The 22,569-nt window shown below is 38.5% G+C and overlaps 1 protein-coding gene across 1 annotated transcript in view; it reads right to left on the bottom strand.

The window, feature by feature from the left end:
• RNF168 (ring finger protein 168) overlaps nt 1-22,569 on the bottom strand; it is a 45,612-nt gene that overhangs the window by 12,602 nt on the left and 10,441 nt on the right. Inside the window, exons 3-4 of the mRNA XM_071214716.1 lie at nt 5,523-5,599; nt 2,864-3,043 (exon numbers count right to left, since the gene is read on the bottom strand). Of these exons, the coding sequence (XP_071070817.1) occupies nt 2,864-3,043; nt 5,523-5,599 (257 nt within the window). The remainder of the gene's footprint in view (nt 1-2,863; nt 3,044-5,522; nt 5,600-22,569) is intronic.

The following is a 22,569-nucleotide window of genomic DNA, read 5'->3' as shown; positions in this document are numbered from 1 at the left end:
TTTTACAAGTAAACCAAAAATTATTCCGAAACAATAGATCAATTTTGACCAGAGAAGAAGACACTGGACAGTTCAGCTTTGGGAGAAGAGCAAGTATTGTTTTCCTGTGGAACCTGCCTCAATCTAGTTGGCATCATTGTCTTCTACAGTTTCAGTTCTAAGAGAGAAGTTCTGAGATCTTGAGTGTAGTGACAGCATCTTCAATAAAGACTCAGCATCTCTGGTTTTTCCAATCTATTTTGGTTCTGCATTGCCTGATTTGTCCTTGCTCTGAGAGTGAAAAATCAGAGGAATACAGCTGATGGTCTAATATTGACAATCCATCCCCTGCCTCCATTAAAGCTATTCAGAGAAGAGATGGTGTCCATGGCCTTGGTGGGGAAATAATCCCCTAATTAACCTTAAATCAATGACCTTCAAGGATGTAGCTACAGAATTCACCCAGGAAGACTGAATCGTGATGGCCACAATCCAGAGAAAGCTGTCCATAGAGGTGATTCTGGAGACTATTAATCATCTGGTTTCTACTGGCAGCAAATGTTACCTTGAAAAACAAGAAATTATATCCATGCAACATAACAGCAGGAAGGACATCACTACCATCTTGTCAATGCAGAGTTTCTCACACTCATGAGGAACCCTTTGAATGAACATAATGACTTGGGAGAAGATTTAATTCAGACCCACAATAATTCAATATGTGTTATCTCATGTGGGAATAAAACCCTCTATCAGAGGACAATTTAAAAGAAGTCCTCAGTGACCAGTTATCCTTTAATCAAAAACATGAAAAGATTCACACTGGAGTAAAACAATACAAATGTCACATATATGAGAAGTTCTTCAAAGCTCTACCCTCAGACAAACACGAGAACACTCACAGTGGAGAAAAACCTTACGAATGTCATCTGTCAGGGAAATTCTTCACTCAAAGTTCTACCCTTAGAAAACATGAGAATACTTACACTGGAGAGAAACCATACCAGCATCATTTACGTGAGAAAGCTTTCAGTGAATATTCTACGCTTAGAAAACATGAAAGAATTCACAATGGAGAAAAACCATATAAATGTCATATCTGTGGGAAGTTCTTCAGTCAAGTTGTTTAATTCTACCCTTAAACAACATGAAAACACACAGCAGAAAAACCTTATGACTATCATCTACGTGGAAAAGCCTTCTACCCTTCGACAATATAAAAGAACTCACACTACAAATGTAATGAATACAGAAGTCTTCATGCACAGCTCTACTTCAACAAATAAGAGAACTCACAAAGAAGTATACTTCTATGTCCATGTAATCCATGCAAAATGACTTGTTTTGTAATTTAACCTGAAACATCATGAGTAAAGAACCCTATGTCTACAGTGACCTGGAGGACGTTTAAGATGAGCTCCAGCCTAAGATAAACACAGAGTAGTAGTAATTCCTAAAACAGAACATGAGATAGGAAAATCTTTAGCAGAAGCAGAAGACTCCAGGGGGAACCAAAGGTAATTTTGCTGAAGTAGATATTCAATTAAATAAACATGACATACTTTACATATCTCAGCAAAATGTAAGAAGGAAAGTCTTGAGCAATTTCAAATTACTTCATCACCATTAAGGTTTTCATACTGAAGAAACAACAGTTTTAAAATTAATGCGAAAAAGACATTTGGCTAGTGTTCACATCAGATATATAAGACTGGAGACAAACCTTTAACAAGACTGCATTCCCATACTACTCAAACATGATTTCAGAACACTGCATAATTACATATTATTGAAAAACTATTAAGATAAAAATGTAGGACTATGAAGTGATCTGGCTATATGTATATACTTTTATAACAAGTAGTAGGAAGAACATGAAACCTTTTCCCAAATAGATTAGTATGTCCAAATTTAAAAAATATCAATAAATCTATAATTATAATCCTATGTAAAAACAAGGATTGGAACACTAGATTCTTGAGTTAGGTAAAGATGATCCCCAATTCTTCTTTGACTTTTTCTTTCCTAGCCTGTTGTTCTATTAGCAACATCTTTTATTTAATTTCCTGATTGTGTGTCTTTCCAAAACTCTTCTCAAATCAAAAACGAAAACAAACAAAAAATAAAGGATATACAAAAAAGGGTATACAACCCAAAACTCAGGTATATTATTATGAATTATAGAAGAATTGATTATAGGCCTCTCACAAATGAAAAAAACAAAAACAAAAACAAAACCAATTTTTCTGGATATACTTCCTTTTGGTAAGCGTATTTTAAAATATCTTTTGTTTAAAAGCTGAGGAATAGTCTGCACAGGCTCTCAAACCCCTGAAGGTACATCAGACTTACCTAAATGCATCTGGAGGTTGTATTCCCTGAATCCCATTCCTGGAAATTCTAATTCAATAGATTTACAGCAAATATGAGAATTTGTATTTTAAAAGAACCCCAAGGTGATTCTCCATTCTCTTTCAAACCAACAGGTCCCACTGTATTCTTTGGTATTAAAATCTGTTTTATTATCCTTTCTTTTATCCATTTTCTGTTAGGCAGTAATTTAACTACAGCAAGATAATAACATCTAGGTTTAATATATAAAGTGTTTCATTTGTCAAAAAGTATTTTCAGCCACAAAATGGCCATTCTTAAAAGTCAGAAGAAACTGTTAATAGTGGTTACCTTTGGGGAAAAGTTTTTTTTCAAAGTAACTTGGATTAGAGCAAATATATATAGCAATAAGCAAAAAAGTTTTAAATTACTTGAAGTATAGCACATACGTCGGGAAGTAGCTTCTACTTATAATCATTCTCCAGTTCCTTGAAAACCACTTAGTCAAAGCAACAGAAATGTTAATACTTCAAAATTCTCCCATTAAACTTACAACATTAATGCTTAGCTTTCTTGCTAGTTCTTCATCACTTTTCAGTTGTTCTTCTATCTCTCTTTGCCTTTTTTCTGCTTGTTTTTTATCCTCCTCTTCCTCCTCTGCCAATAATCTTTGTATGTATTCTTCACTGGCTTTGTTTTCTTCTTCCTCACTGGCTCGTCGCTCTGCCTCCACCTTAAAAAATGATTAATAAAGAATGATCTTTCCCTGGAGTTTTTTTTTTTTAAGGAGGTACCAGGGACTGAACCCAGGACCTTGTACATGCAAAGCAATACACTGAGTTATACCTGCTCTGCTCCCTGAACTTTTTACTATATTTGGAATATTTTATGGGTAAGATTAATAAAAGAAACATAAAATCAAAACACAAAAAAACAAACTGGCAGGAATTAAAACATCTCAAATGATACATAGATCTGGAGAGGCAAATTCCTGTTCAAGGCTCCTTCAAGAATCCTTTCCCAATCAGCCTAATGTAATGTTGATCTTACTCTCATGCTTCTTCTCTCCTCAGTCTTTCTCACAGTTTCTACCACACTGTCATACATTTGTGGAAGTGTTTCTTATTGATGTCTTCCTCAGTTAACACAGTGCCATCTGCTGACTGACTTAGATCTCATTTCTGAGCCAAACCATAGTAAATGATAAAGTTGACTTAGACCATTAGACCAGGGCCTATCCCTGGAGTTGGAATCAATCTCCAGAGTGGGCAGGAGTGTAACAAATGTTGAAGAAACAACCCCAATGGTCATTATAATTTTTATATCTGACTTACATAGACAAATGAGTAGAAATTGAGGCATAGATGAATAAGGGCAGGGCTGGGACTCAAACCCAGACTCTAGGATCTAAGACTATGTTTAAGGTCATATAAACCATAGTGACTGATAGAATTTGGTTCAAGAAAAAAGCCACTGAACCAATACAAGGGAATGAGACGTGAGGGAACATCTGATAAAGGCCTTCTGAGTTAAGTTTTCTTGCTCTTAAAGGAAAACCATAAGAAAAGACTGCTTCTTCTTCCTCTGCATTTGTTGTGTGTATACCTGAGATTCAGAACTACGCAACCATCTTGCTATTAGCCTGAAACCAACCCTGAAGCCCTCTAGAATTCCATTTATAATTTTCTTATGGCTTAAAAACAGTAGTTTAAGTTGGTTTTATTTGTAGCCAAAAGCATCCAAAGCGATAACAGAGTCTGCTCTCACTATATTGTTGCGAGGATTAAATAACGCTTTTAAAGCCCTTAGCACATTGCTTAGACAATTAGTGGACCATTATGTTATTAACTATCATAATTATTTTTTTATTAGTTCTTTTAGATTAGTTCAGTCCCATATAGTAGTGACTAGTTACATGTGGCTAATGAGCACTTGAAATGTGGCTAATCCAAATTGAGATGTATTGCAAAATACACAAACGATTTTGAATACTTAGGAGGAAAGAAATAATATATCTTTTAATTTTTATATTCATTACATAGTAGAAGAACAGTATTTTGCATTACAGGCTTAAGTAAAATGTAGTATTAAAATTAAAATTAATTTCAGGTGGAAGCGGATGTGGCTCAACTGATAGAGAATCCGCCTACCATCCTGGTTCAAACCCAGGACCTCCTGACATGCATGGTGAGCTGGCCCACATGCAATGCTGATGCATGAAGGAGTGCTGTGCCATGCAGGGGTGTCCCCTGCACAGGGAACCCCACACACAAGGAGTGTACCCTACAGGAAGAGCCACCCCACGCGAGAAGAGAGCAGGCTGCCCAGGAATGGCGCTGTACACAGGGAGAGCTGATGCAGCAAGATGACGCAACAAAGAGACACAGATTCCCAGTGCTGCTGACAAGAATGCAAGCGAACACAGAAGAACACACAGCGAATGGACACAGAGAGCAGACAATGGGGGGGGGGATAAATAAAAAATATATCTTTTAAAAAAAAATTAATTCCAGGGAGAGCGGATGTGGCTCAAGTGGTTGAATACCTGGCTTCCCATGAGAGGTACTGGGTTTGGTCCCCAGTGCCTCCTAAAAACGAAACAAAGCAAAAAACAAACAACAAGCAAATGAAATATCCAACTCAGGGGAACCAATACGGCTCAATAGTTGAGTGCTGGCTTCCCACATATGAGGTCCCAGGTTCAATCCCTGGTCCTGGTACCTCACAAAAATTCCACCTGGTTTGTTAAATTTTTTTTTTAATGTGACTATTAGAAAAAATTCAATTACATATGGGCTGAAATTGTACTTTCATTGGACAGTACTGATCTACACAGGTGGAGGGTCAGGAGAATACTAGGACTCTCGGTAAAAGACTTCATTGTTAAGTATTTAAGTTATTCGCAATTAGCCCTTTATGCTCACCTCATCTAAATACATAATCTTCCACTCTTTCTCCATCTTTTAAGCGAAATGAAAAAATATCCATACTTAGAACACTTAGGGATCACTATGATATTGAAAGAAGCACCAATTATGTAAGAGTAAGTTCAACCTTGTTTTTAACTATCTTGAATGCATGTAAAAATTAGAGCCTTTATAAAGTATATTAAACTATTTAAATTCTAATATTTACTATTTATATAAGCACATAAAACCTAAAACTGAAAATACAGTGAGAATTTTTCCAAAGAATACATACTCAGCACCTACCTTGCTTATTTCTTCTTCATATTCTCTTCTCAATTCGCCAGGTTGACTTAACAGACGAACTGGCTGATAGTCATCAACTGTTTCATATCAAAAAAGAAAATCATACTATAGGTAACAGAATTTTATGGCCAGCTTTGGTCTTCCATAAAAACTATATTATTATAAAAATGCAAAATTAAAATGATTATTAAGAGCTATATCTTCCTCATGGAATTCAAGTTTTAAAGGCCAGAGGTTTTTCTAGTTCAAATGGCACACAAATACATACTTTTAACCCTTCCTCTAGATTTTGTACTGATACTAAGATAACAGTAAATAAATAAGGCTATAATTGAGGTGGCAGAAGGAAGAGGCAATCTGCTCAATATACAAAGCAGCTCAGGCCTCAAAATTCAAGGAAAAATAAAGTCCAGAGTAAAAAAGTGTGAGACTGAAAACAATTCAAAATATTAATAGATTATACCATCAGAATACTCGGCTGCTGGCACTTTTGCATGGATATATGTGCATGTGCACACATACACATTCACAGGCTATTCTTTAAAGAAATTCAACTGTCTGGAGAGAGCCAAAGCAGCCAATGGAAGAGGTGGTGACCCACAGAAAGGTACAATCTAGCAATTAGGGGCAACAAATCATAATGGTTAGTTTTCCATCTGTCTGCCTTCAAAGTCTGCCAGTCACCAATCCTCAGCCACATACACAACTTTTTGCTAGGGCCTCGTTTTTAAACATAAAACGTAAAACTAAGGTTCACTAGACATTTGAATTAAACTTACAGGATTAAAGAGAAAGACTAAGCTATACAAAGAAGGGAAAAAAATACCCTGGAATTAAAAATAAAGAACAAAAATTTTAAAAATAATGTTCCTATGAAAAGGAACATTGAGAGAACAGAAATTAAAACTACAATTTCAACACAAGGAATTTGAACATAAAAAAAAAAAGGCAAAGAGACAGAGAAAATATGAGTGAAATAAAACATCTAGGAAGTCCAATCTGTAAGAAATAGAAAGAACAAAATAAAGAGAAATAAAGTAAACCAAGAAATAATACAAGAACATGTGGTAGAGTTAAAGGATCAGTTTGTAGAATGACAAGGGTTCACTGGGTACCCCACGACTTTGTAAGTTGTAAAATTTCACAATACCAGGAACAAAGAGAATATCCTAGAATCTTCTGGAGAAAGAGGAGGGGGGGAGGGAACCTTCTTCAAAGGAATAAGGATCTAAAACCATATTCTTCACATGCAGCAAAGAATGACAGATGAGAATGGGGCAGTGTTCTCAAAGACAATAGAGAAAATTATTTTCAAGGTAAAACTGTATACCCTGTCCAACTATCAATCCTGTGCACAGGATGAACAAAGACATTTCCAAATATGCACACTGAGAAAGTTTATTGCCCATCACTTGTCTTAGGAAGTATTTTAAGGGTGTGCTCCAGCACTAAAGGAGTAAACCAAGAAAGACTAAGACACAGTTTATGGAATAATGGATCCAGTCTAGGAGAGCAGAGAATGGAATTTTCTAGAAAACTGCAATACAATGGGTCTTAAGAATAAAGAGTCAGATTGGTGCTTCCCTGAAGGTAAGCCTTCAGGAAAAAAATAAACATTTAATCCTGGGAAAGAATATGATACAGGCAAACAGAATCAAATATAAACCTCAGGGCAAAAAAATTTGCAAATAACAAAAATACAATCACAGGATCAACAGTACTTTTTCAATTGAATTTTCCAACTTTTAGAATCACAATTTTATGATCACTGAAATAAATTAAAATGTCAACTACCTTGACATGTAAAAGTATAATTGACAAAAATTATGAGTTAAGAAGGAAGGGGAGTGTTTATATAAAAATAGCATTATTAATAGTCCCATATTGCAAATCGGGAGCCAAGACACTGACAATGGTTGATGAAACAAGAAATAAAGGTGTAAATATATTAAAGTCACAGAGATAATATACCAAAAACTGTGAACTCAAATGTCTATAGGGGTCTAGCAGTTAAAATAAATGAGTTTGTGGTGAACAGAAATACATCTGTACCTTTAAGGGGCAAATGTTACTCAACTCCAACTGACTACTTCCATCAGGAAACCCAGGCACACTGATGCCATATTTCTGTTCTTTTTCCAGGAGCATCTAGAAACCCAGATTTTACTGTGAAATCTCCCAGTTTAAATGTTGGTATTGGATGGGTGGCAGAAAACTTGTCACTTGTCTATAGGTTTCATATGGCCTGCAGGTCAGATAAATGCAAATGCTGCAACAGAGAAATTAAAAACAGTGCTAAAACTCCATAGAGAAACAGAGGAGGAAATATGCTGAATTCCCATTTAACTGAGCCACTTAGGAAAATCTATTTGAGATGATACAGTGAAAAATACAGGAAAGAAAACTCTAAGGTTCCTGAAAACACAAGAGAGGTGAGAAACAAAGCTAAGGTAGAGAGGAAGGACCAGAATAAAGGCTAGGACATGTTACATACAGGGAGGTAAATTTACTATCAGATATGATACGTTAGAGGTTGGCAAACTTTTGAGTAATAGGCTTTACAGACAGTATTTTCATGCTTTGTGGGCTTTATAGCCTCTGTCGCAGTAACTCAACTGTCATTGTATGAAAGCAGTGAAAGAAAAAAAAAAATCAATGATTGTGACATCTGTGTTCCAATAAAAGTTTATTTACAAAAAAAGACATTTATCTGAATGTGGCTAAAAGAGGAAATGTTAGGTTGTACATATGGTAATAGAATAAAAATAAAATAACAATCCATGGAACTACACTACACAAACTGTGAACCCTAAGTTAAACCATGGACTACAGTTAATAGTAAAATCATAAAAATGTCCTTTTATCAAATGTAACAAATGTACCACACCAATGCAAGGTGGTATATAGGAATCCTGTATTTTATGCATGATTTTTCTATAAACCCACAACTTCTCTATTAAAAAAAAAAAAAAAAAGGAAAAGAAAACAAGACATGATCCAAATTTGACCTGTGGGCTGTAGGTCTGACGGCCCCTGGCTTAAAATATCCCTAACTACTAAAGTTCTCAAACAAAATTCTGAGTTGTGTGGCAGTTTAGGATTATTTATGAACCATGCCGCCCCCCCATAATAAGGATTATGTTTGTAAACTGCTTTATTCCTCTGGGCATGATATTCCTTGATTGTATTAGATATTAAGATTCAGCTGAGATAGCTTTGATTAGCTCCTGTTAAGATCAGAGCTTTGATTCAACCACATCGTGAGGGTGTAACTCAGGTTAAGTCCCCGCTGCCTTGGACTGTCACTCAAGAAGACACACAGAAGATGACACAGAAGAGAGAGAGAGCTCCACAGACATGGCAGAGGAGAGAACTTTGATCCTGTGGGCCCCAGGAAGAGGGACAAGCCATTTACCTGATAGTTTGCAGCTGAGTCTGGAAAGAAACAAGCCCTATGCCAGCCTACAGCAGAGACAGGAAGAAGCTGGGCCCATGAAGCCTTAAGAGAAGGAAGGAGAGACTAGGCAGAGATTGCCCACCAAAATGCTTCAACATGGGGCAATTGACTGGTGAGAAAGCAACCTTGAGGTGGACTCTTTAGAGCCTTGGGACTGTAAGCTTTTACCCCAAATAAATATCCTTTATAAAAGCCAACAGATTTCAGGTACTTTGCATAAGCACCCCTTTGGCTAATACAAGTATGGAGGGGAGAGTGATAGAGTACTATATGATTACAGACAAATGGAAAGGGAGTATGGCAGATGAACTGGATACTCTAACTTGGTCATGTTCTTGGTCTTGGTTCTTATTCTGGTGGGTGTGGACCCGTTGTAAACAGGATCTCTTCAAGATATGACTTCAGTTAAGGTATGGCCTGAGTGAACTAGGTTGGGCTTTAATGTGGAGTCTTCATAAGCAGAAATGAAATTGAGACAAAGAGATAAGAGAAACCATGGGGAACAGTCAATAGCTGGAAGCCAATGGAGCCCAGAAGAGAAAGGAGAAGATGCCACTATATACATTGCCACATGACAGAAAAACCAAGGAATCCCATGGATTGCCAGCCACGCAGAAGATACTGACCTTAGGTGGAAGCAAGTTATCTAACCTGTGAAACTGTGAGCCAATAAATTGCTGCTGGTAAACCAACCCAATGTATGGTATCTCTTTTAACAGCTAGGAAACTAAAATAGGGAGGATTTCAACTTTATTGTTATTTTAAAAGTTCACTAGCCAAAGTAAAATAAAAAATACCCAAGAAAAGTCAGAAAAAGATTAATGAAAACAGACATTCTCTGTTAAGTATCAAAACATATAATTAAGTAGTACTAAAAAAAAGTGTGGTACTGACAGAGCAGTAGACAAGCACATGGTTAAAAAGTTTAAAAATCCCCCCAAAAAGCTCTGGAAAATAAGCATATGATGAAGTAAACATTATGTATCAACAGATGAAAGGACAGACCATTAACCAAGTGGTAACAATATAACTGGTAACAAATATATAATATTATTAGCATACAATGTTAATAATTGGGTGGGTTGGGGGGAAAACACACCAAATGTAAGATATGGGCTATAGTTAGTAGTAATGTTTTGACAATGCTCTTTCGTAGTTTGTAACAAATGTTTCACTACAATGCAAGATGTTCATTGTGGAGAGATACAATGGGAGTCTTGTATGATGATATGCATGTTTGTTTTGTAAACTCACATACATTAATATGTAAATGATATACTTAAAATGATTTTTAAAAACTACAAAAAAAAAAAAAAAGGGCTGGATTTCTTGAATAATAGAAGAAACTCTAAAACAATAAAAACTCCCTTATGATGACAAACCCACAAAAGATCAAACCAGACTGGGAGAAATCCTTTGCAAATACATGATTAGTAGAGAATGTCCAGAATACAAAAAGAACTCCTACACCTCAACTAAGAAAAGACATTATAATAATGGACAAAGGAGAGGAATATGAAATTACAAAGCATGCAATTTCAAGAAGAGGAAAAGATGCTTAACTACTCCATAGTAAGAAAGGAGCAGCAACAAATTTTTAAACATGGAACAAGAGAGATTTATAAAGTTCTAAATAATTTCTTAGTATGTTTACTTGTATACAAGGTAAACCTAAAATAAAACTATATGTCCAACAAATTAAAATAGTCTTAATTTACCTGTAATATTTAGGTGCTACAAATATTTGCTATTTTTAAACATTTCCTAAGTGTATAAAGAAATATAAATTTGAACAATTAAATTTTACTGAATAAAAGTGATTATGGCAGTTACTGGAAACAACACCTCAGTTCTGGTTACCTCTAAGACTTCTTTGTAATTCACTTAAACTGTATTTAACATTGTTTCCTTGCAGTAGGTATTCTTCCAAGGCAGTCAAGATTAATTAAAGTAAATTTATCCTAATATTTTACATTTTATTCTGAATGGAAAATACAAGTTAATTAAAGAAGTGAATGTCCAATATTGGACCAAAATTTAAAAATAAATAAATAAGGGAAACGGACTTTGGCCCAGTGGTTAGGGCGTCCATCTACCACATGGGAGGTCCGCGGTTCAAACCCCGGGCCTCCTTGACCCGTCTGGAGCTGGCCCATGCGCAGTGCTGATGCCCGCAAGGAGTGCCATGCCACGCAGGGGTGTCCCCCGCGTAGGGGAGCCCCACGCGCAAGGAGTGCACCCATAAGGAGAGCTGCCCAGCGCGAAGGAGGGAGCAGCCTGCCGAGGAATGGCGCCACCCACACTTCCCGTGCCGCTGACGACAACAGAAGCAGACAAAGAAACAAGACGCAGCAAAAACACACAGAAAACAGACAACCGGGGGAGGGGAGAGGAATTAAATAAATAATAAATAAATAAATCTTTAAAAAAATAATAATAAAATAAATAAATAGTAAAACATAATATGGGCCCTGTCCTGATTGATATGGAAGAGTCAGAAGCTTCTGGGCTCCATCCTTCCAGAGAGATTTGAACAACCAGCAAAAACTCACAGATTCATCTTTCTCAGAGCTCCAGAAAACAGATAAAGGGTTGCAAATTTTTAACAGTGTGAGTGCTGAATGAAGAAAAAGACCACTTAACAGCGGTACAAAATCGTGGAACCATGGCTAGCTCCTCCCCATTCTCATTACCTGCCTAGTATGGAGACAGCCCATACTCCCAGTGCAGATCCCTAGTGCCAGTCTCAGAGGGAGAAGAGTAACCCTTGTGTACGTATTAGGGGTGTGTATGTCTGATCAATCTATCAGGTGGTGGCCCAAGAGACCTGCTGTCCCAGAACTTCCCCTTTGTGTAGAAGGTGGCTCACAAAGCTCACTTACAAAATGTCGTAGGAAAGCATTCTAGCGGCTGGAACAAGGGATTGCTGGCTGTAGGACATATAACATACCATCTAGGACTGTGAGGAAACTGTTTCCTAGGGAAGACAGAATATTTGTACACATATAAATGGGAACATGCCCAGAAAAGACCAGGGAGGACCCTACACTTTGGCTTGGAGTTAGTCTCTAAATTGATTTATGCATGAGCTCTGAAGATGAGCACCAGTACAGATCAATTTGCAAAGAATGTGTGAAAGGTGTTTTCTTTTTTTTTTTCCTTTTTTTAATTAGCTCCTGGCATTTGAGAAAAGTTCTGTCATAACACATGCTTGATATAAGCTTAAGGAACAGATGCCTCAGAGTCTAAATTCCAGCAATAACACCTTCATATATCAAAATGTCCAGGTTTCAACAGAAGAATACAAAACATACCAAGAAACAGGAAGTGATGGCCCAGACAAAGAAGATGAAAGCATTAAAAACCATCAGTGAGGAGGATCAGACCTCAGATATACCAGTCAAAGACTTTAAAAATAAAGGCCCTAAAAATGCTCACAGAGGTAAAGTAAAATAAGGACTATGGACAAGGAACTAAATCAGGAAAATGATAATTGAACATGAAGAGAATATCAACAGCAAGATGGAATTTATGAAGAGGAACCATCAGAGGTGAAGACCACAGTAACAGACATCAAATATGCCCTAAAAGTGTTGAAGAGCAGACTGTGGATGGCAGAAGAATCAATGAACTTGAAGATAAGACCACTGAAATCATCCAGGTCTCAGAAGAAAAAAGTTGAAGTGAACAGAGCCTGAGGAACCTGAGGGGCACCATTAAATGTACCAATATACATATTTTGGGAGTCCCAGAAAAGAAAGGGGAGAGAGACTATTCAAAGAAATAATGGCTGAAAATGTTGCACATTTAACAAAAGATGTGAATATACATACTAAGATACTCAACAAACTCCAAACAGGATAAACCCAAAGAGACTATAACATGCCATGTAATTATCAAACTACTGAATGCCAAAGATAAATTTTGAAGGCTGTAAAAGAAGCATGTGTCACATACAAGGAAACTTCAATAAAATAAAGAGATGATTTCTCATAGGAAACTTAGAGGCAAGAAAGCAGTCGGAAGACATATTTACAGTACTGGAAGCAAAAAGTTGCCAACCAAGAATTCTATATCCAGCAAATCTGTGTTTCAAACATGATAGGGATTAAGACATTCCCAGATAAAAGCTGAGGGACTTCACCATTAGACCAGCTCTACAAGAGATGCTAAAGGGAGTGCTGCAGGTTGAAAGGAAAGGACATTAGACAACCAAATGAAGTCACAAGAGATCTCTGGTAAAGATAAGGACTTGGTAAGTACAAATACCAGTACTACTGCATTTTTGATTTGTAACTTCACTTTTTACTTCCTACAGGATCTAAAAGGCAAATGCATAAGATATAATGATAAAGTAATAGTTGACAAGGGAGTGTAGGAACATAATCATGTATGTTACCAAAGTTGGTATCAAAGACAACATAACATTGTTATATTTAAGCACTATGATACCTACAAAGAAAATATCACAGAATATGCAAATTCACAGAGACAGAAAGTACAGTACAGTTTACCAGGGGTGGGGGAAGGGACAATGGTGAGTTAATGCAAAATAAGTGTAGAGTTTCTATTTGGGATGAAGGGAAAGTTCTATTAAAGGATTGTGATGAGAGTACAGCAACACTGTGAATGTGATAAATCCCAATGAATGTTTGGGAGGGATGGGATGGGAAGATTTGTGTTACATATATGTTCCTATATTCCTACAAATTTTTGTTAAAAAGAGCAAATAAAGAAACAGTGACAGGGAGCTGATGTGGCTAAACCAGCTGAGTGCCTGCTTCCTACATGGGAGGCTTTGCGGTGGATCTCTGGTGCCTCCTAAAAACAAAAAAATACCAAACAGGACTTCAGGGAAGATGGCGGAGTAGAAAGACATGGGACTCTCTTCTGCAGAAAAATAGGTAGAGGACAGGCTGAAACAGCCTAGAAAAAGATCTTCTAAGGTTTAGGACACCAGGCAAAGGCTGGACACTACCCAGACGACAGAGGGACAAAGGAGGGGAATCATGATGACAGAATTGAGTTGAAACCAGCTGCTGCTGCAGGTATCCTCCCCCTACACTAAAGACACTTTAGAATTCTTGGGCCTCTGGACCTGCGGCTACAGACAAAGGGGGCTCCCTTTGAGGGAAAAGGGAAAGGACACAGCCAAAAGCTGACTCAGCTTTTGACCCACAAATTTCATCTGCTGTGTCCCACTCATGCCACTGTTTGCCTTGGGAGCTGGCAAGGGGCTAAAGATAAACAACCCCCCAATCTCCTTCTCAACTAGCCAGGACCGATTGTTGAGGACACAGAGGAGAGTGGAAATGTTTCCTACCAAGGAAGAGGGAGGGGGCTGCCAGAGAATGCTGGAGAACTATCTCTGAGAAATCTGAATTACAAGGGTCTTAGCCTCAAGTCAGGAAGTTCTATAACACTGTATCCTGTGTTGCAACAAACACACTTAGACCAGACATTGAACTGTGAGGACTGCCAGAGAATGCCACCTGCAGGCAGACAGGAAGTACACATGAGAAAACTAAAAATAAGTGAGAGGCTTTTTTCGGCCTTTACAGACTCCCTCCCCAAGGCCTTAGGAAACAAGTCTGCAACCAATTCTGGTCCACAGCCAAGTTTTGAGCAACTACCAGGGACAATCCTAATGATCCAGGTTGAGCCAAGAATCAAAGAGCAATGGAAACACACAGCCTACCATTATTAAATTCCTACAAAAGAGAAAAACATGGAGCATCTGAGTAAACTACATCCTAATCAGATGCCAAGACATCAGCAAAAAATTACAAGCCATACTAAGAAAATAGAAGACATGGCCCAAGAAATGGAATATACCAAAGCCTCAGAAGAGACAAAGGATTTGAGAGAACTAATTAGCTAGATGTGTACAAATTTCCAAAGTCAAATCGAGTTTAAAGATAATATGGCTAGGGAAACGGAATTGGCCCAGTGGTTAGGGTGTCTGTCTACCACATGGGAGGTCCGCGGTTCAAACCCTGGGCCTCCTTTACCCATGTGGAGCTCGCCCATGCGCAGTGCTAAAGTGCACAATGAGTGCCGTGCCACACAGGGGTGTCCCCCGCGTAAGGGAGCCCCACGCGCAAGGAGTGCATCCCATAAGGAGAGATGCCCAGTGCAAAACAAAGTGCAGCCTGCCCAGGAATGGTGTCGCCCACACTTCCCGTGCCGCTGACGACAACAGAAACGGACAAAGAAACAAGACGCAGCAAACAGACACAGAGAACAGACAACCGGGGGAGGGGAGGGAATAAATAAATAAACCTTAAAAAAAAAAAAAAAGATAAAGAGATAAATGACATCAAGAAGACACTGAGCAAGCACAAAAAAGAATTTGAAATCCTGAACAGAAAAGTAATAGGGCTCACAGGAATGAAAGACACAACAGGTGAAATCAAATATATGTTAGAGGCATACAACAGCAGATCCCAGTGATAGAAGAAAGAATAAGTGATACCGAAGACAGAACAGCTAAAATTAAAGACAGGAAAGAACAGAGACAGAACAGAAGGGGAAAAACTGAGCAGTGGCTCAGAGAGTTGAATGACAAAAAATGCAGTAACATACATGTCATGGGAGTTCCAGAGATGGAGAAGAGAAGCACGTGCAACAAAAGAAAAAATAGCTAAATGGGACCTCCTCAAAATTAAACACTTTGTCTTACACAGGACTTTGTCAAAAGGGTAAAAAAGCAGTCAACTCAATGGGAGAAAATATTTGGAAATCACACATCAGATAAGAGTTTAATATCTAGACTATACAAAGAATTGTTACAACTCAACAATAAAAAGACAAACAACCCAATTAAAAAATGGGCAAAAGACCTAATAGACATTTGTCCAAAGAAATACAAATGGCAAAAAAGAAACATGAAAAAATGCCCAACATCACTAATGATTAGGGAAATGCAAATCAAAACTATAATGAGATATCATTTCACATCTATCAGAATGGCCACTATTAAAAAGACAAAAATTGGGATAGTTAAACGTTCCCTATATGGAATTTGTATTGTTTTTTGAAATTGACCTATAAGTTTGAAATTATTTTTAAAAAAAATTTTTTAAGGGAAAAAACCCTAATGTAAACTGTTAAACTGTTCAGTTTTCTACTATAATTCTTTCATATGTGACTATATACACATATATTCAGGCACACACACACATATGCATCTTTTTCTGAATCCTTTGAGAGTAAGTTGCATAGATCATAACCCTTCACTAAATACTTAAGCATACAGTAACCCTTTTCCTAATCCATGATTTAAACTGGATCACTTACTGGACTTAAATGGCATGCCTTTTTACTCTCTCAATCTCGAACAGTTTCATTTTTTCTTTTATTTGTATCTCTCCCCTTCACCCCTCCCTGCCCCAGTTGTCTGTTCTCTGTGTCCATTTGCTGCGTGTTCTTCTTTTGTCCGCTTCTGTTGTTGTCAGTGGCATGGGAATCTGTGTCTCTTTTTGTTGTGTTATCTTGCTGCATCAGCTCTCCATGTGTGCAATGCAATTCTTGGGCAGGTTGCACTTTCTTTCACGCTGGGTGGTTCTCCTTACGGGGTCACTCCTTGCGCGTGGGGCTCCCCTACACAGCGGACACCCCTGCGTGGCACAGCACTCCTTGAGCACATCAGCACTGCACGTGGGCCCGCTCCACATGGGTCAAGGAGGCCTGGGGTTTGAACTGTGGACCTCCCAAGTGGTAGACAGATGCCCTATCCACTGGGCCAAGTCCGCTTCCCTTGAACAGTTTTCTTAAACTTTGTAACATTACCATTTTTGACGTACAGACCATGTTTTGTAGAATGTCTCTCAATTTGGGTGTTTTTTCAAGATTACTTCTTGACCAGATTTCTCCACTGTATCCTTTCAAAACCTTTGTAATTAATAATTATTAACTATAAAATGAGAAGACATTTTACAGAAACTGTATGAATCTTCTCTACTCAAATAATTTTTTTTTTTGAGGTACCAGGGCTGGGGATTGAACCCAGGACCTCATATGTGGGAAGCTGGTGCTCAACTGCTGAGCTATACCAGCTCCCTCAAATAAATTTTTTAGCCAGGTATTTAGACATCCATTTGCAATTCATGCCTGCAAGTATTATTACTGATAGTTGCAAAATGGCAAGGAAATTTAGGCATTCTAGGTTAGGTTTCATTCTTTCCTCCTACAGGATTATGAGAATTTCAAATGTAAAACCCAAAGATTACCTCTGTAAAACATAAATAACCTAGTTATGAAATTGTGAAAATGGTCAATATTATAGTTTATTGTCTTAAATTATCCTTTATCTCAAAAATGGAGTTCTTCTAATGGTAGCTTCACATAGAAATAAGGACAATTTCAACTAAAGAAATCTCTGGGAACGTAATCTAATGCAAAAATGTCTCAAAGCAAACAAAATCATGAGAACTATAGCAATATAACAAATATTATCCATGTACAAACTTTGCTACATACACAAGAATCTTAAATAACTGGGCAAATTCTTGGCCATGAAATGCCTGCAATTATGAACATGTGTTAACAGAAACCTTGCAATAAATGATAGCAGACTCCTGTAATAGGGTTTGCAAGTACCTTGATGCTCTTTAAAGAAGAAAACTCTCCTTTAATAGGCAAGAGTTGGATGTCATGTAAAATGGCAGAGCAGGAAGCTCTAGAGGTTGTTCTCTCCACCAAAACAACTGCTCAGTTGGAAAATGTAACTGGAATCAACTACTTTTGCAACTCTGAAACAAGATCAGACACTTGCTGAAGGGGAAGGCTGATGATAACTTCTCTAATATAGTGGCACAAGCAAACTTACTATAATCCCCTATTCCTCAGCCCCACCACCAATGTAGGGACAGCAATCCATAATTCCAGAACTGCTGGCTGGTGACATGATAAGCAATGGGTACCTTGTCTTCCAAAACTTTAGGGCTGTGCATTTGTATGACCTGGCAATTCCCTAAAGGACTGGAGCAGATGCTTGCCTTGGATTTGGCTTTTTTGGCCATCCCAGCTTCTCCCCCAATACATATGGAAAGAAACAATAACCTTTTATGGAGAAATCTTTGTCAAGCCACTGGCCAACTGCAGAGATAATGAAACAAAAACTTCAGTAACCACCCACAACACAGATTGAAAAATACTTTGCAAAAGTTACAGACGGAGCCACCAACAAGTAGAAATCAGCAATCTGTACAGAGGGAAAATCAGATTTCCACAGGTCCAACATAACATTACTCAGAATGTCAAGTTTTCAACAACAAAAAAAAAACTACAAAGCACACAAAAAACAGGTACAGGGAGTGGATGTAGCTCAACTGGTTGAGAGCCTGCTTCCCATGTACCAGGTCTCCTGGATTCAATCCCCAGTACCTCCTAAAAACAAAACAAAACAAAACAAAAAACCCAGCTACATATGGCCCATTAATAGGAAAAAAAGAATTTGACAGATATTATCGCTGAGGGTACCCAAACAATAGAATTGTTAATCAAAGACAAATCAATTGCCTTAAATATGCTCTATAAGCTAAAAGAAGACATGGACAAAGAAATAAAAGAAGTCAGTAGGGAAGCGGACTTGGCCCAATGGATAGGGCATCCGCCTACCACATGGGAGGTCTGCGGGTCAAACCCTGGGCCTCCTTGATCCGTGTGGAGCTGGCCCATGCGCAGTGCTGATGTGCTCAAGGAGTGCTGTGCCACGCAAGGGTGTCCCCCATGTAGGGGAGCCTCACGCACAAGAAGTGCACCCAGCGTGAAAGAAAGTGCAGCCTGCCCAAGAATGGCGCCGCTCACACGGAGAGCTGACAGAGCAAGACACAACAAAAAGAAACACAGATTCCCGGTGCCGCTGATAAGGACAGAAGAGGTCACAGAAGAACACACAGTGAATGGACACAGAGAACGGACAACTGGGGGGGTGGGGAGGGGTGAAGGGGAGAGAAATAAAAAAATAAATCTTAAAAAAAAAAAGAAGTCAGTAAAGTGATATATGAACAAAATAATATCAATAAAGGGATAAAAGTTATAAGAAGGAACTAAACTGATATACTAGAACTGATAAGTATAACACCTGAAGTGAAAATATCACTAGCAGGTTTCAACTGCAGATTTGAGCAGGAAGAAAAAAGGATCAGCAAACCTGAAGATAAGGTGGTTGAAATTATATAGACTCAAGAGTAGAAAGAAAAAAATAATGAAGAAAAACAAGCCGAATCTGAGGGACAGGTGCGATACCATTAAACCTGCCAATGTATGCATCATAGGAGACCCAGAAGGAATAGTGAAAGAGGCAGAAAAAATATCTGAAGAAATAACAGTCCAATGGAAATTATGAAATATTCATCCAAGAAGTTCCATGAACTCCAGGTGAGATAAACTCAAAGAAACATTATAGTCAAACTGTAGAAACCCAAACACAAAAGAGAATTTTGAAAACAGCAAAAGAGAAGTGACTCATCATGTACAAAGGATTCTCAATAAGATTAAGAGCTGATTTTTCAGCTCTTAAAAGAATGAGGTCTATCTACACATACTGCTCTGGAACAATCTGAAAGACACACTGTTAAGTGAAAAAAAAAAAAATCAGGTTGTAGAATTGTGTCCATAGTATGCTCCCATTTGTACTCACAAGGACATTTGTCTGTCTATACTTCTGTGTGCATGTACCTTCTCAGGAAAGAGAAAGGAGGTGCTGGTAAGCATGGCTGCTCCATGAAAGGGTTCTGGGGGTCTAAGAATCAGTGTGGGAAGATTCTTTTTACTCTATTCTTTCGTATTGCTTGATTTTTTTTTTTTGAAACACAGTCAACATTTCTTTTTAAAATGATCAATTTGGAAAGCTTAAATAAATCAGCTTAATCCTTGAAACCACACACACATACAGAACTGATTTGTCAGAACCATGGAGCCAGAAGGTAGGAGGATGATTTAGTTAAACTTCTGAGAAGTGAAAAAACACACACCCAAAACACTGTCAACCAAGAATTCTATATCAAGCAAAACTTTCAAGAACAAAGGATAATTAAGATATGTTCATATTAAAAAAAAAAAAAAACTGAGGCAGTTTGTTGGTAGAAGATCTACCTTACAAGAAATCATAAAGGGAGCTCTTTAGACTGAAAGGAAAGGACCCTAGACAATAACTCAAAGCTATATAAAGAAAACTAGTAAATACAACTACATAAATATATGTATTACTGTATAATTGGCTTGTAACTCTTTTTTCCCTATTTGATTTAAAAGGCAATTGCATAAAGCAAAATTTATAAATCTATGCCAAGGGGCACAGAATGTATAAAGATAGTCTGTGACAATGATACTACAAAGGGTAAAAGGCAGAGAGGAATAGGAATTTAGTATGCACATATTATTGAAACCAAATTGATATTATTCAAAAGAGCTTGTTTTAAGTTTAAACTGTAAATTCTAATCCCCATAGTAATCAATAAAAATATAATTAGAGCATCAAAATGGTAAATTGCAAAAACAAACACACACACACAAACACAATTAAATACAAAAAAGGCAGTATTATAGGAATTGAGAAATAAAAACATACAAGACATACAGAAAACAAACAGTTAAATGGCGGAAGTAAATCCTCCTGTATCGGTTAATTATTTCAAATGTCAATGGAATACACTTTTCAACGAAAAGTCAGACTGGCAGAATGTATTTTAAAAATGATCCATCTTTATGATGTCTACAAGAGACTCATTTCAGACACAAAGACAAAGAGAGGTTTTAAATAAAAGGAAAAAGGTATTTCATGTAAATAGTAACCAAGAGAGAGCTGAAGGGACTATACAATTACCAGAAAAATAATTTTAAAAAGGTTACAAAAGGACTTTCGACATTAATAAAAAGTTCAGTCCATCAAGAAGATACAACAGGGAAACGGACTTGGCCCAGTGGTTAGGGCGTCCGTCTACCACATGGGAGGTCCGCGGTTCAAACCCGGGGCCTCCTTGACCCGTGTGGAGCTGGCCCATGCGCAGTGCTGATGCGCACAAGGAGTGCGGTGCCACGCAGGGGTGCCCCGCGTAGGGGAGCCCCACGCGCAAGGAGTGCAACACGTACGGAGAGCTGCCCAGTGCAAAAGAAAGTAAAGTGCAGCCTGCCCAGGAGTGGCGCCACCCACACTTCCTGTGCCGCTGACCACAACAGAAGCGGACAAAGAAACAAGACGCAGCAAAAAGACACAGAAAACAGGGGAGGGGAGGGGAATTAAATAAATAAAAATAAATCTTAAAAAAAAAAACAAAAAACAACAAGACGCAGCAAACAGACACAGAGAACAGACAACTGGGGGAGGGGGGAATTAAATAAATAAATAAATCTTAAAAAAAAATACAACAATCATATACATATATACGCACCTAACAAAAGAGCACCAAAATGCACCAAAAACTGACAGAATTGAAGAGCTTCAGAAAAACATGGGACCCCATTAAGCACACCAACATACACATCATGGGAGAACCAGAAGGAAAGGGTAGAAAATACTTAAGAAACAATGGCTGAAAACTTCCCAAAATTGATGAAAAACATTAAGCTACACATTGAAGCTCAACAAACTCCAAGTTGGGATAAATGCAGAGATCCATACCCAGATACATCATGATCCAAATATTAAAAGACAGAGAGGAGAACCAACAAGATGGCAGTGGAGTAAGGAGCTCCTAGAGTCAGCTCCTGCTACAGGACAGTTACCAAACACCCAGAGCTATCTGGAGCTAGCTGAAGCACCTGTTTGGGGCCTCCAGGAGACCAGAAGAGCATCCTGCAACATCCTTGAAGGAGTGGGAGGAGGAGACTGCCCATCTGCAGAAAAAACTCAAGTAGAGCGCTCCACGCCCCCAGGCCTTGAGAGCTCCACTTCCCCCCAATGGAGGAGAAAGAGATGGTTGGGCACCAATTTCAGCTACTGCCAAGTAAATTCAGCGGGCTACAGTATAACTCTAAGAACATCTAAAGTTTGAGCCTTTCCATGTCAGAAGGAGGCTGGGAGCCGCCCTCCTAACTCTGCACCTGGCACAAGGGGAAGCGCAGAGGACTGAAAATCACAGGGCTGGTGGGGACTGGCTTCTTTCCATCCAGATCATATTGCAGGTCTAACCTAGGCCCCAGTGCCACCGCCAGCAGGGAGGAAGCTGCAGGGACCTGCACCAGCCTCTCCAGGAAATTACGGGCCAAGCTTTGGAGGCCGGTGATTATCCTATTCTGGCGGCACGAACTGCTCCAGGAGCTATTCTGTGCCTGGAATTGGAAGCTCCATTTCCCAGAAACAGGGGAGGAGTAAACAGTTGGTGCCCATTTCGGCTACTGATTGGTAGTCTTCCTGGCTAAGATTTAACCCTGGGAACAGCTAGGGTGTGAACCAGCCCAAGTCAGAAAGAGGCCAGGGGCCACCATTTTGACTCTGCCCCTAGCCTTTGGGGAAGCCGGGCTGACTGAGACTCTGTGTCCCCATGAACCAGTTTCTTTCAAGCACATCAGCCTGCAGTCCTAGCCTAGGCTTCAGTCCCACCTCTGGCAGGGAGGAAGCTGAGGAGCCCTGTACCAGACTATACA

The sequence above is a fragment of the Dasypus novemcinctus genome, chromosome 4, assembly GCF_030445035.2.
Source record: "Dasypus novemcinctus isolate mDasNov1 chromosome 4, mDasNov1.1.hap2, whole genome shotgun sequence".
In the NCBI taxonomy this organism is placed as follows: domain Eukaryota; kingdom Metazoa; phylum Chordata; class Mammalia; order Cingulata; family Dasypodidae; genus Dasypus; species Dasypus novemcinctus.
The sequence above is the reverse complement of the archived record's forward strand: the minus strand, read 5'-3'. Positions and strand labels throughout refer to the sequence as shown.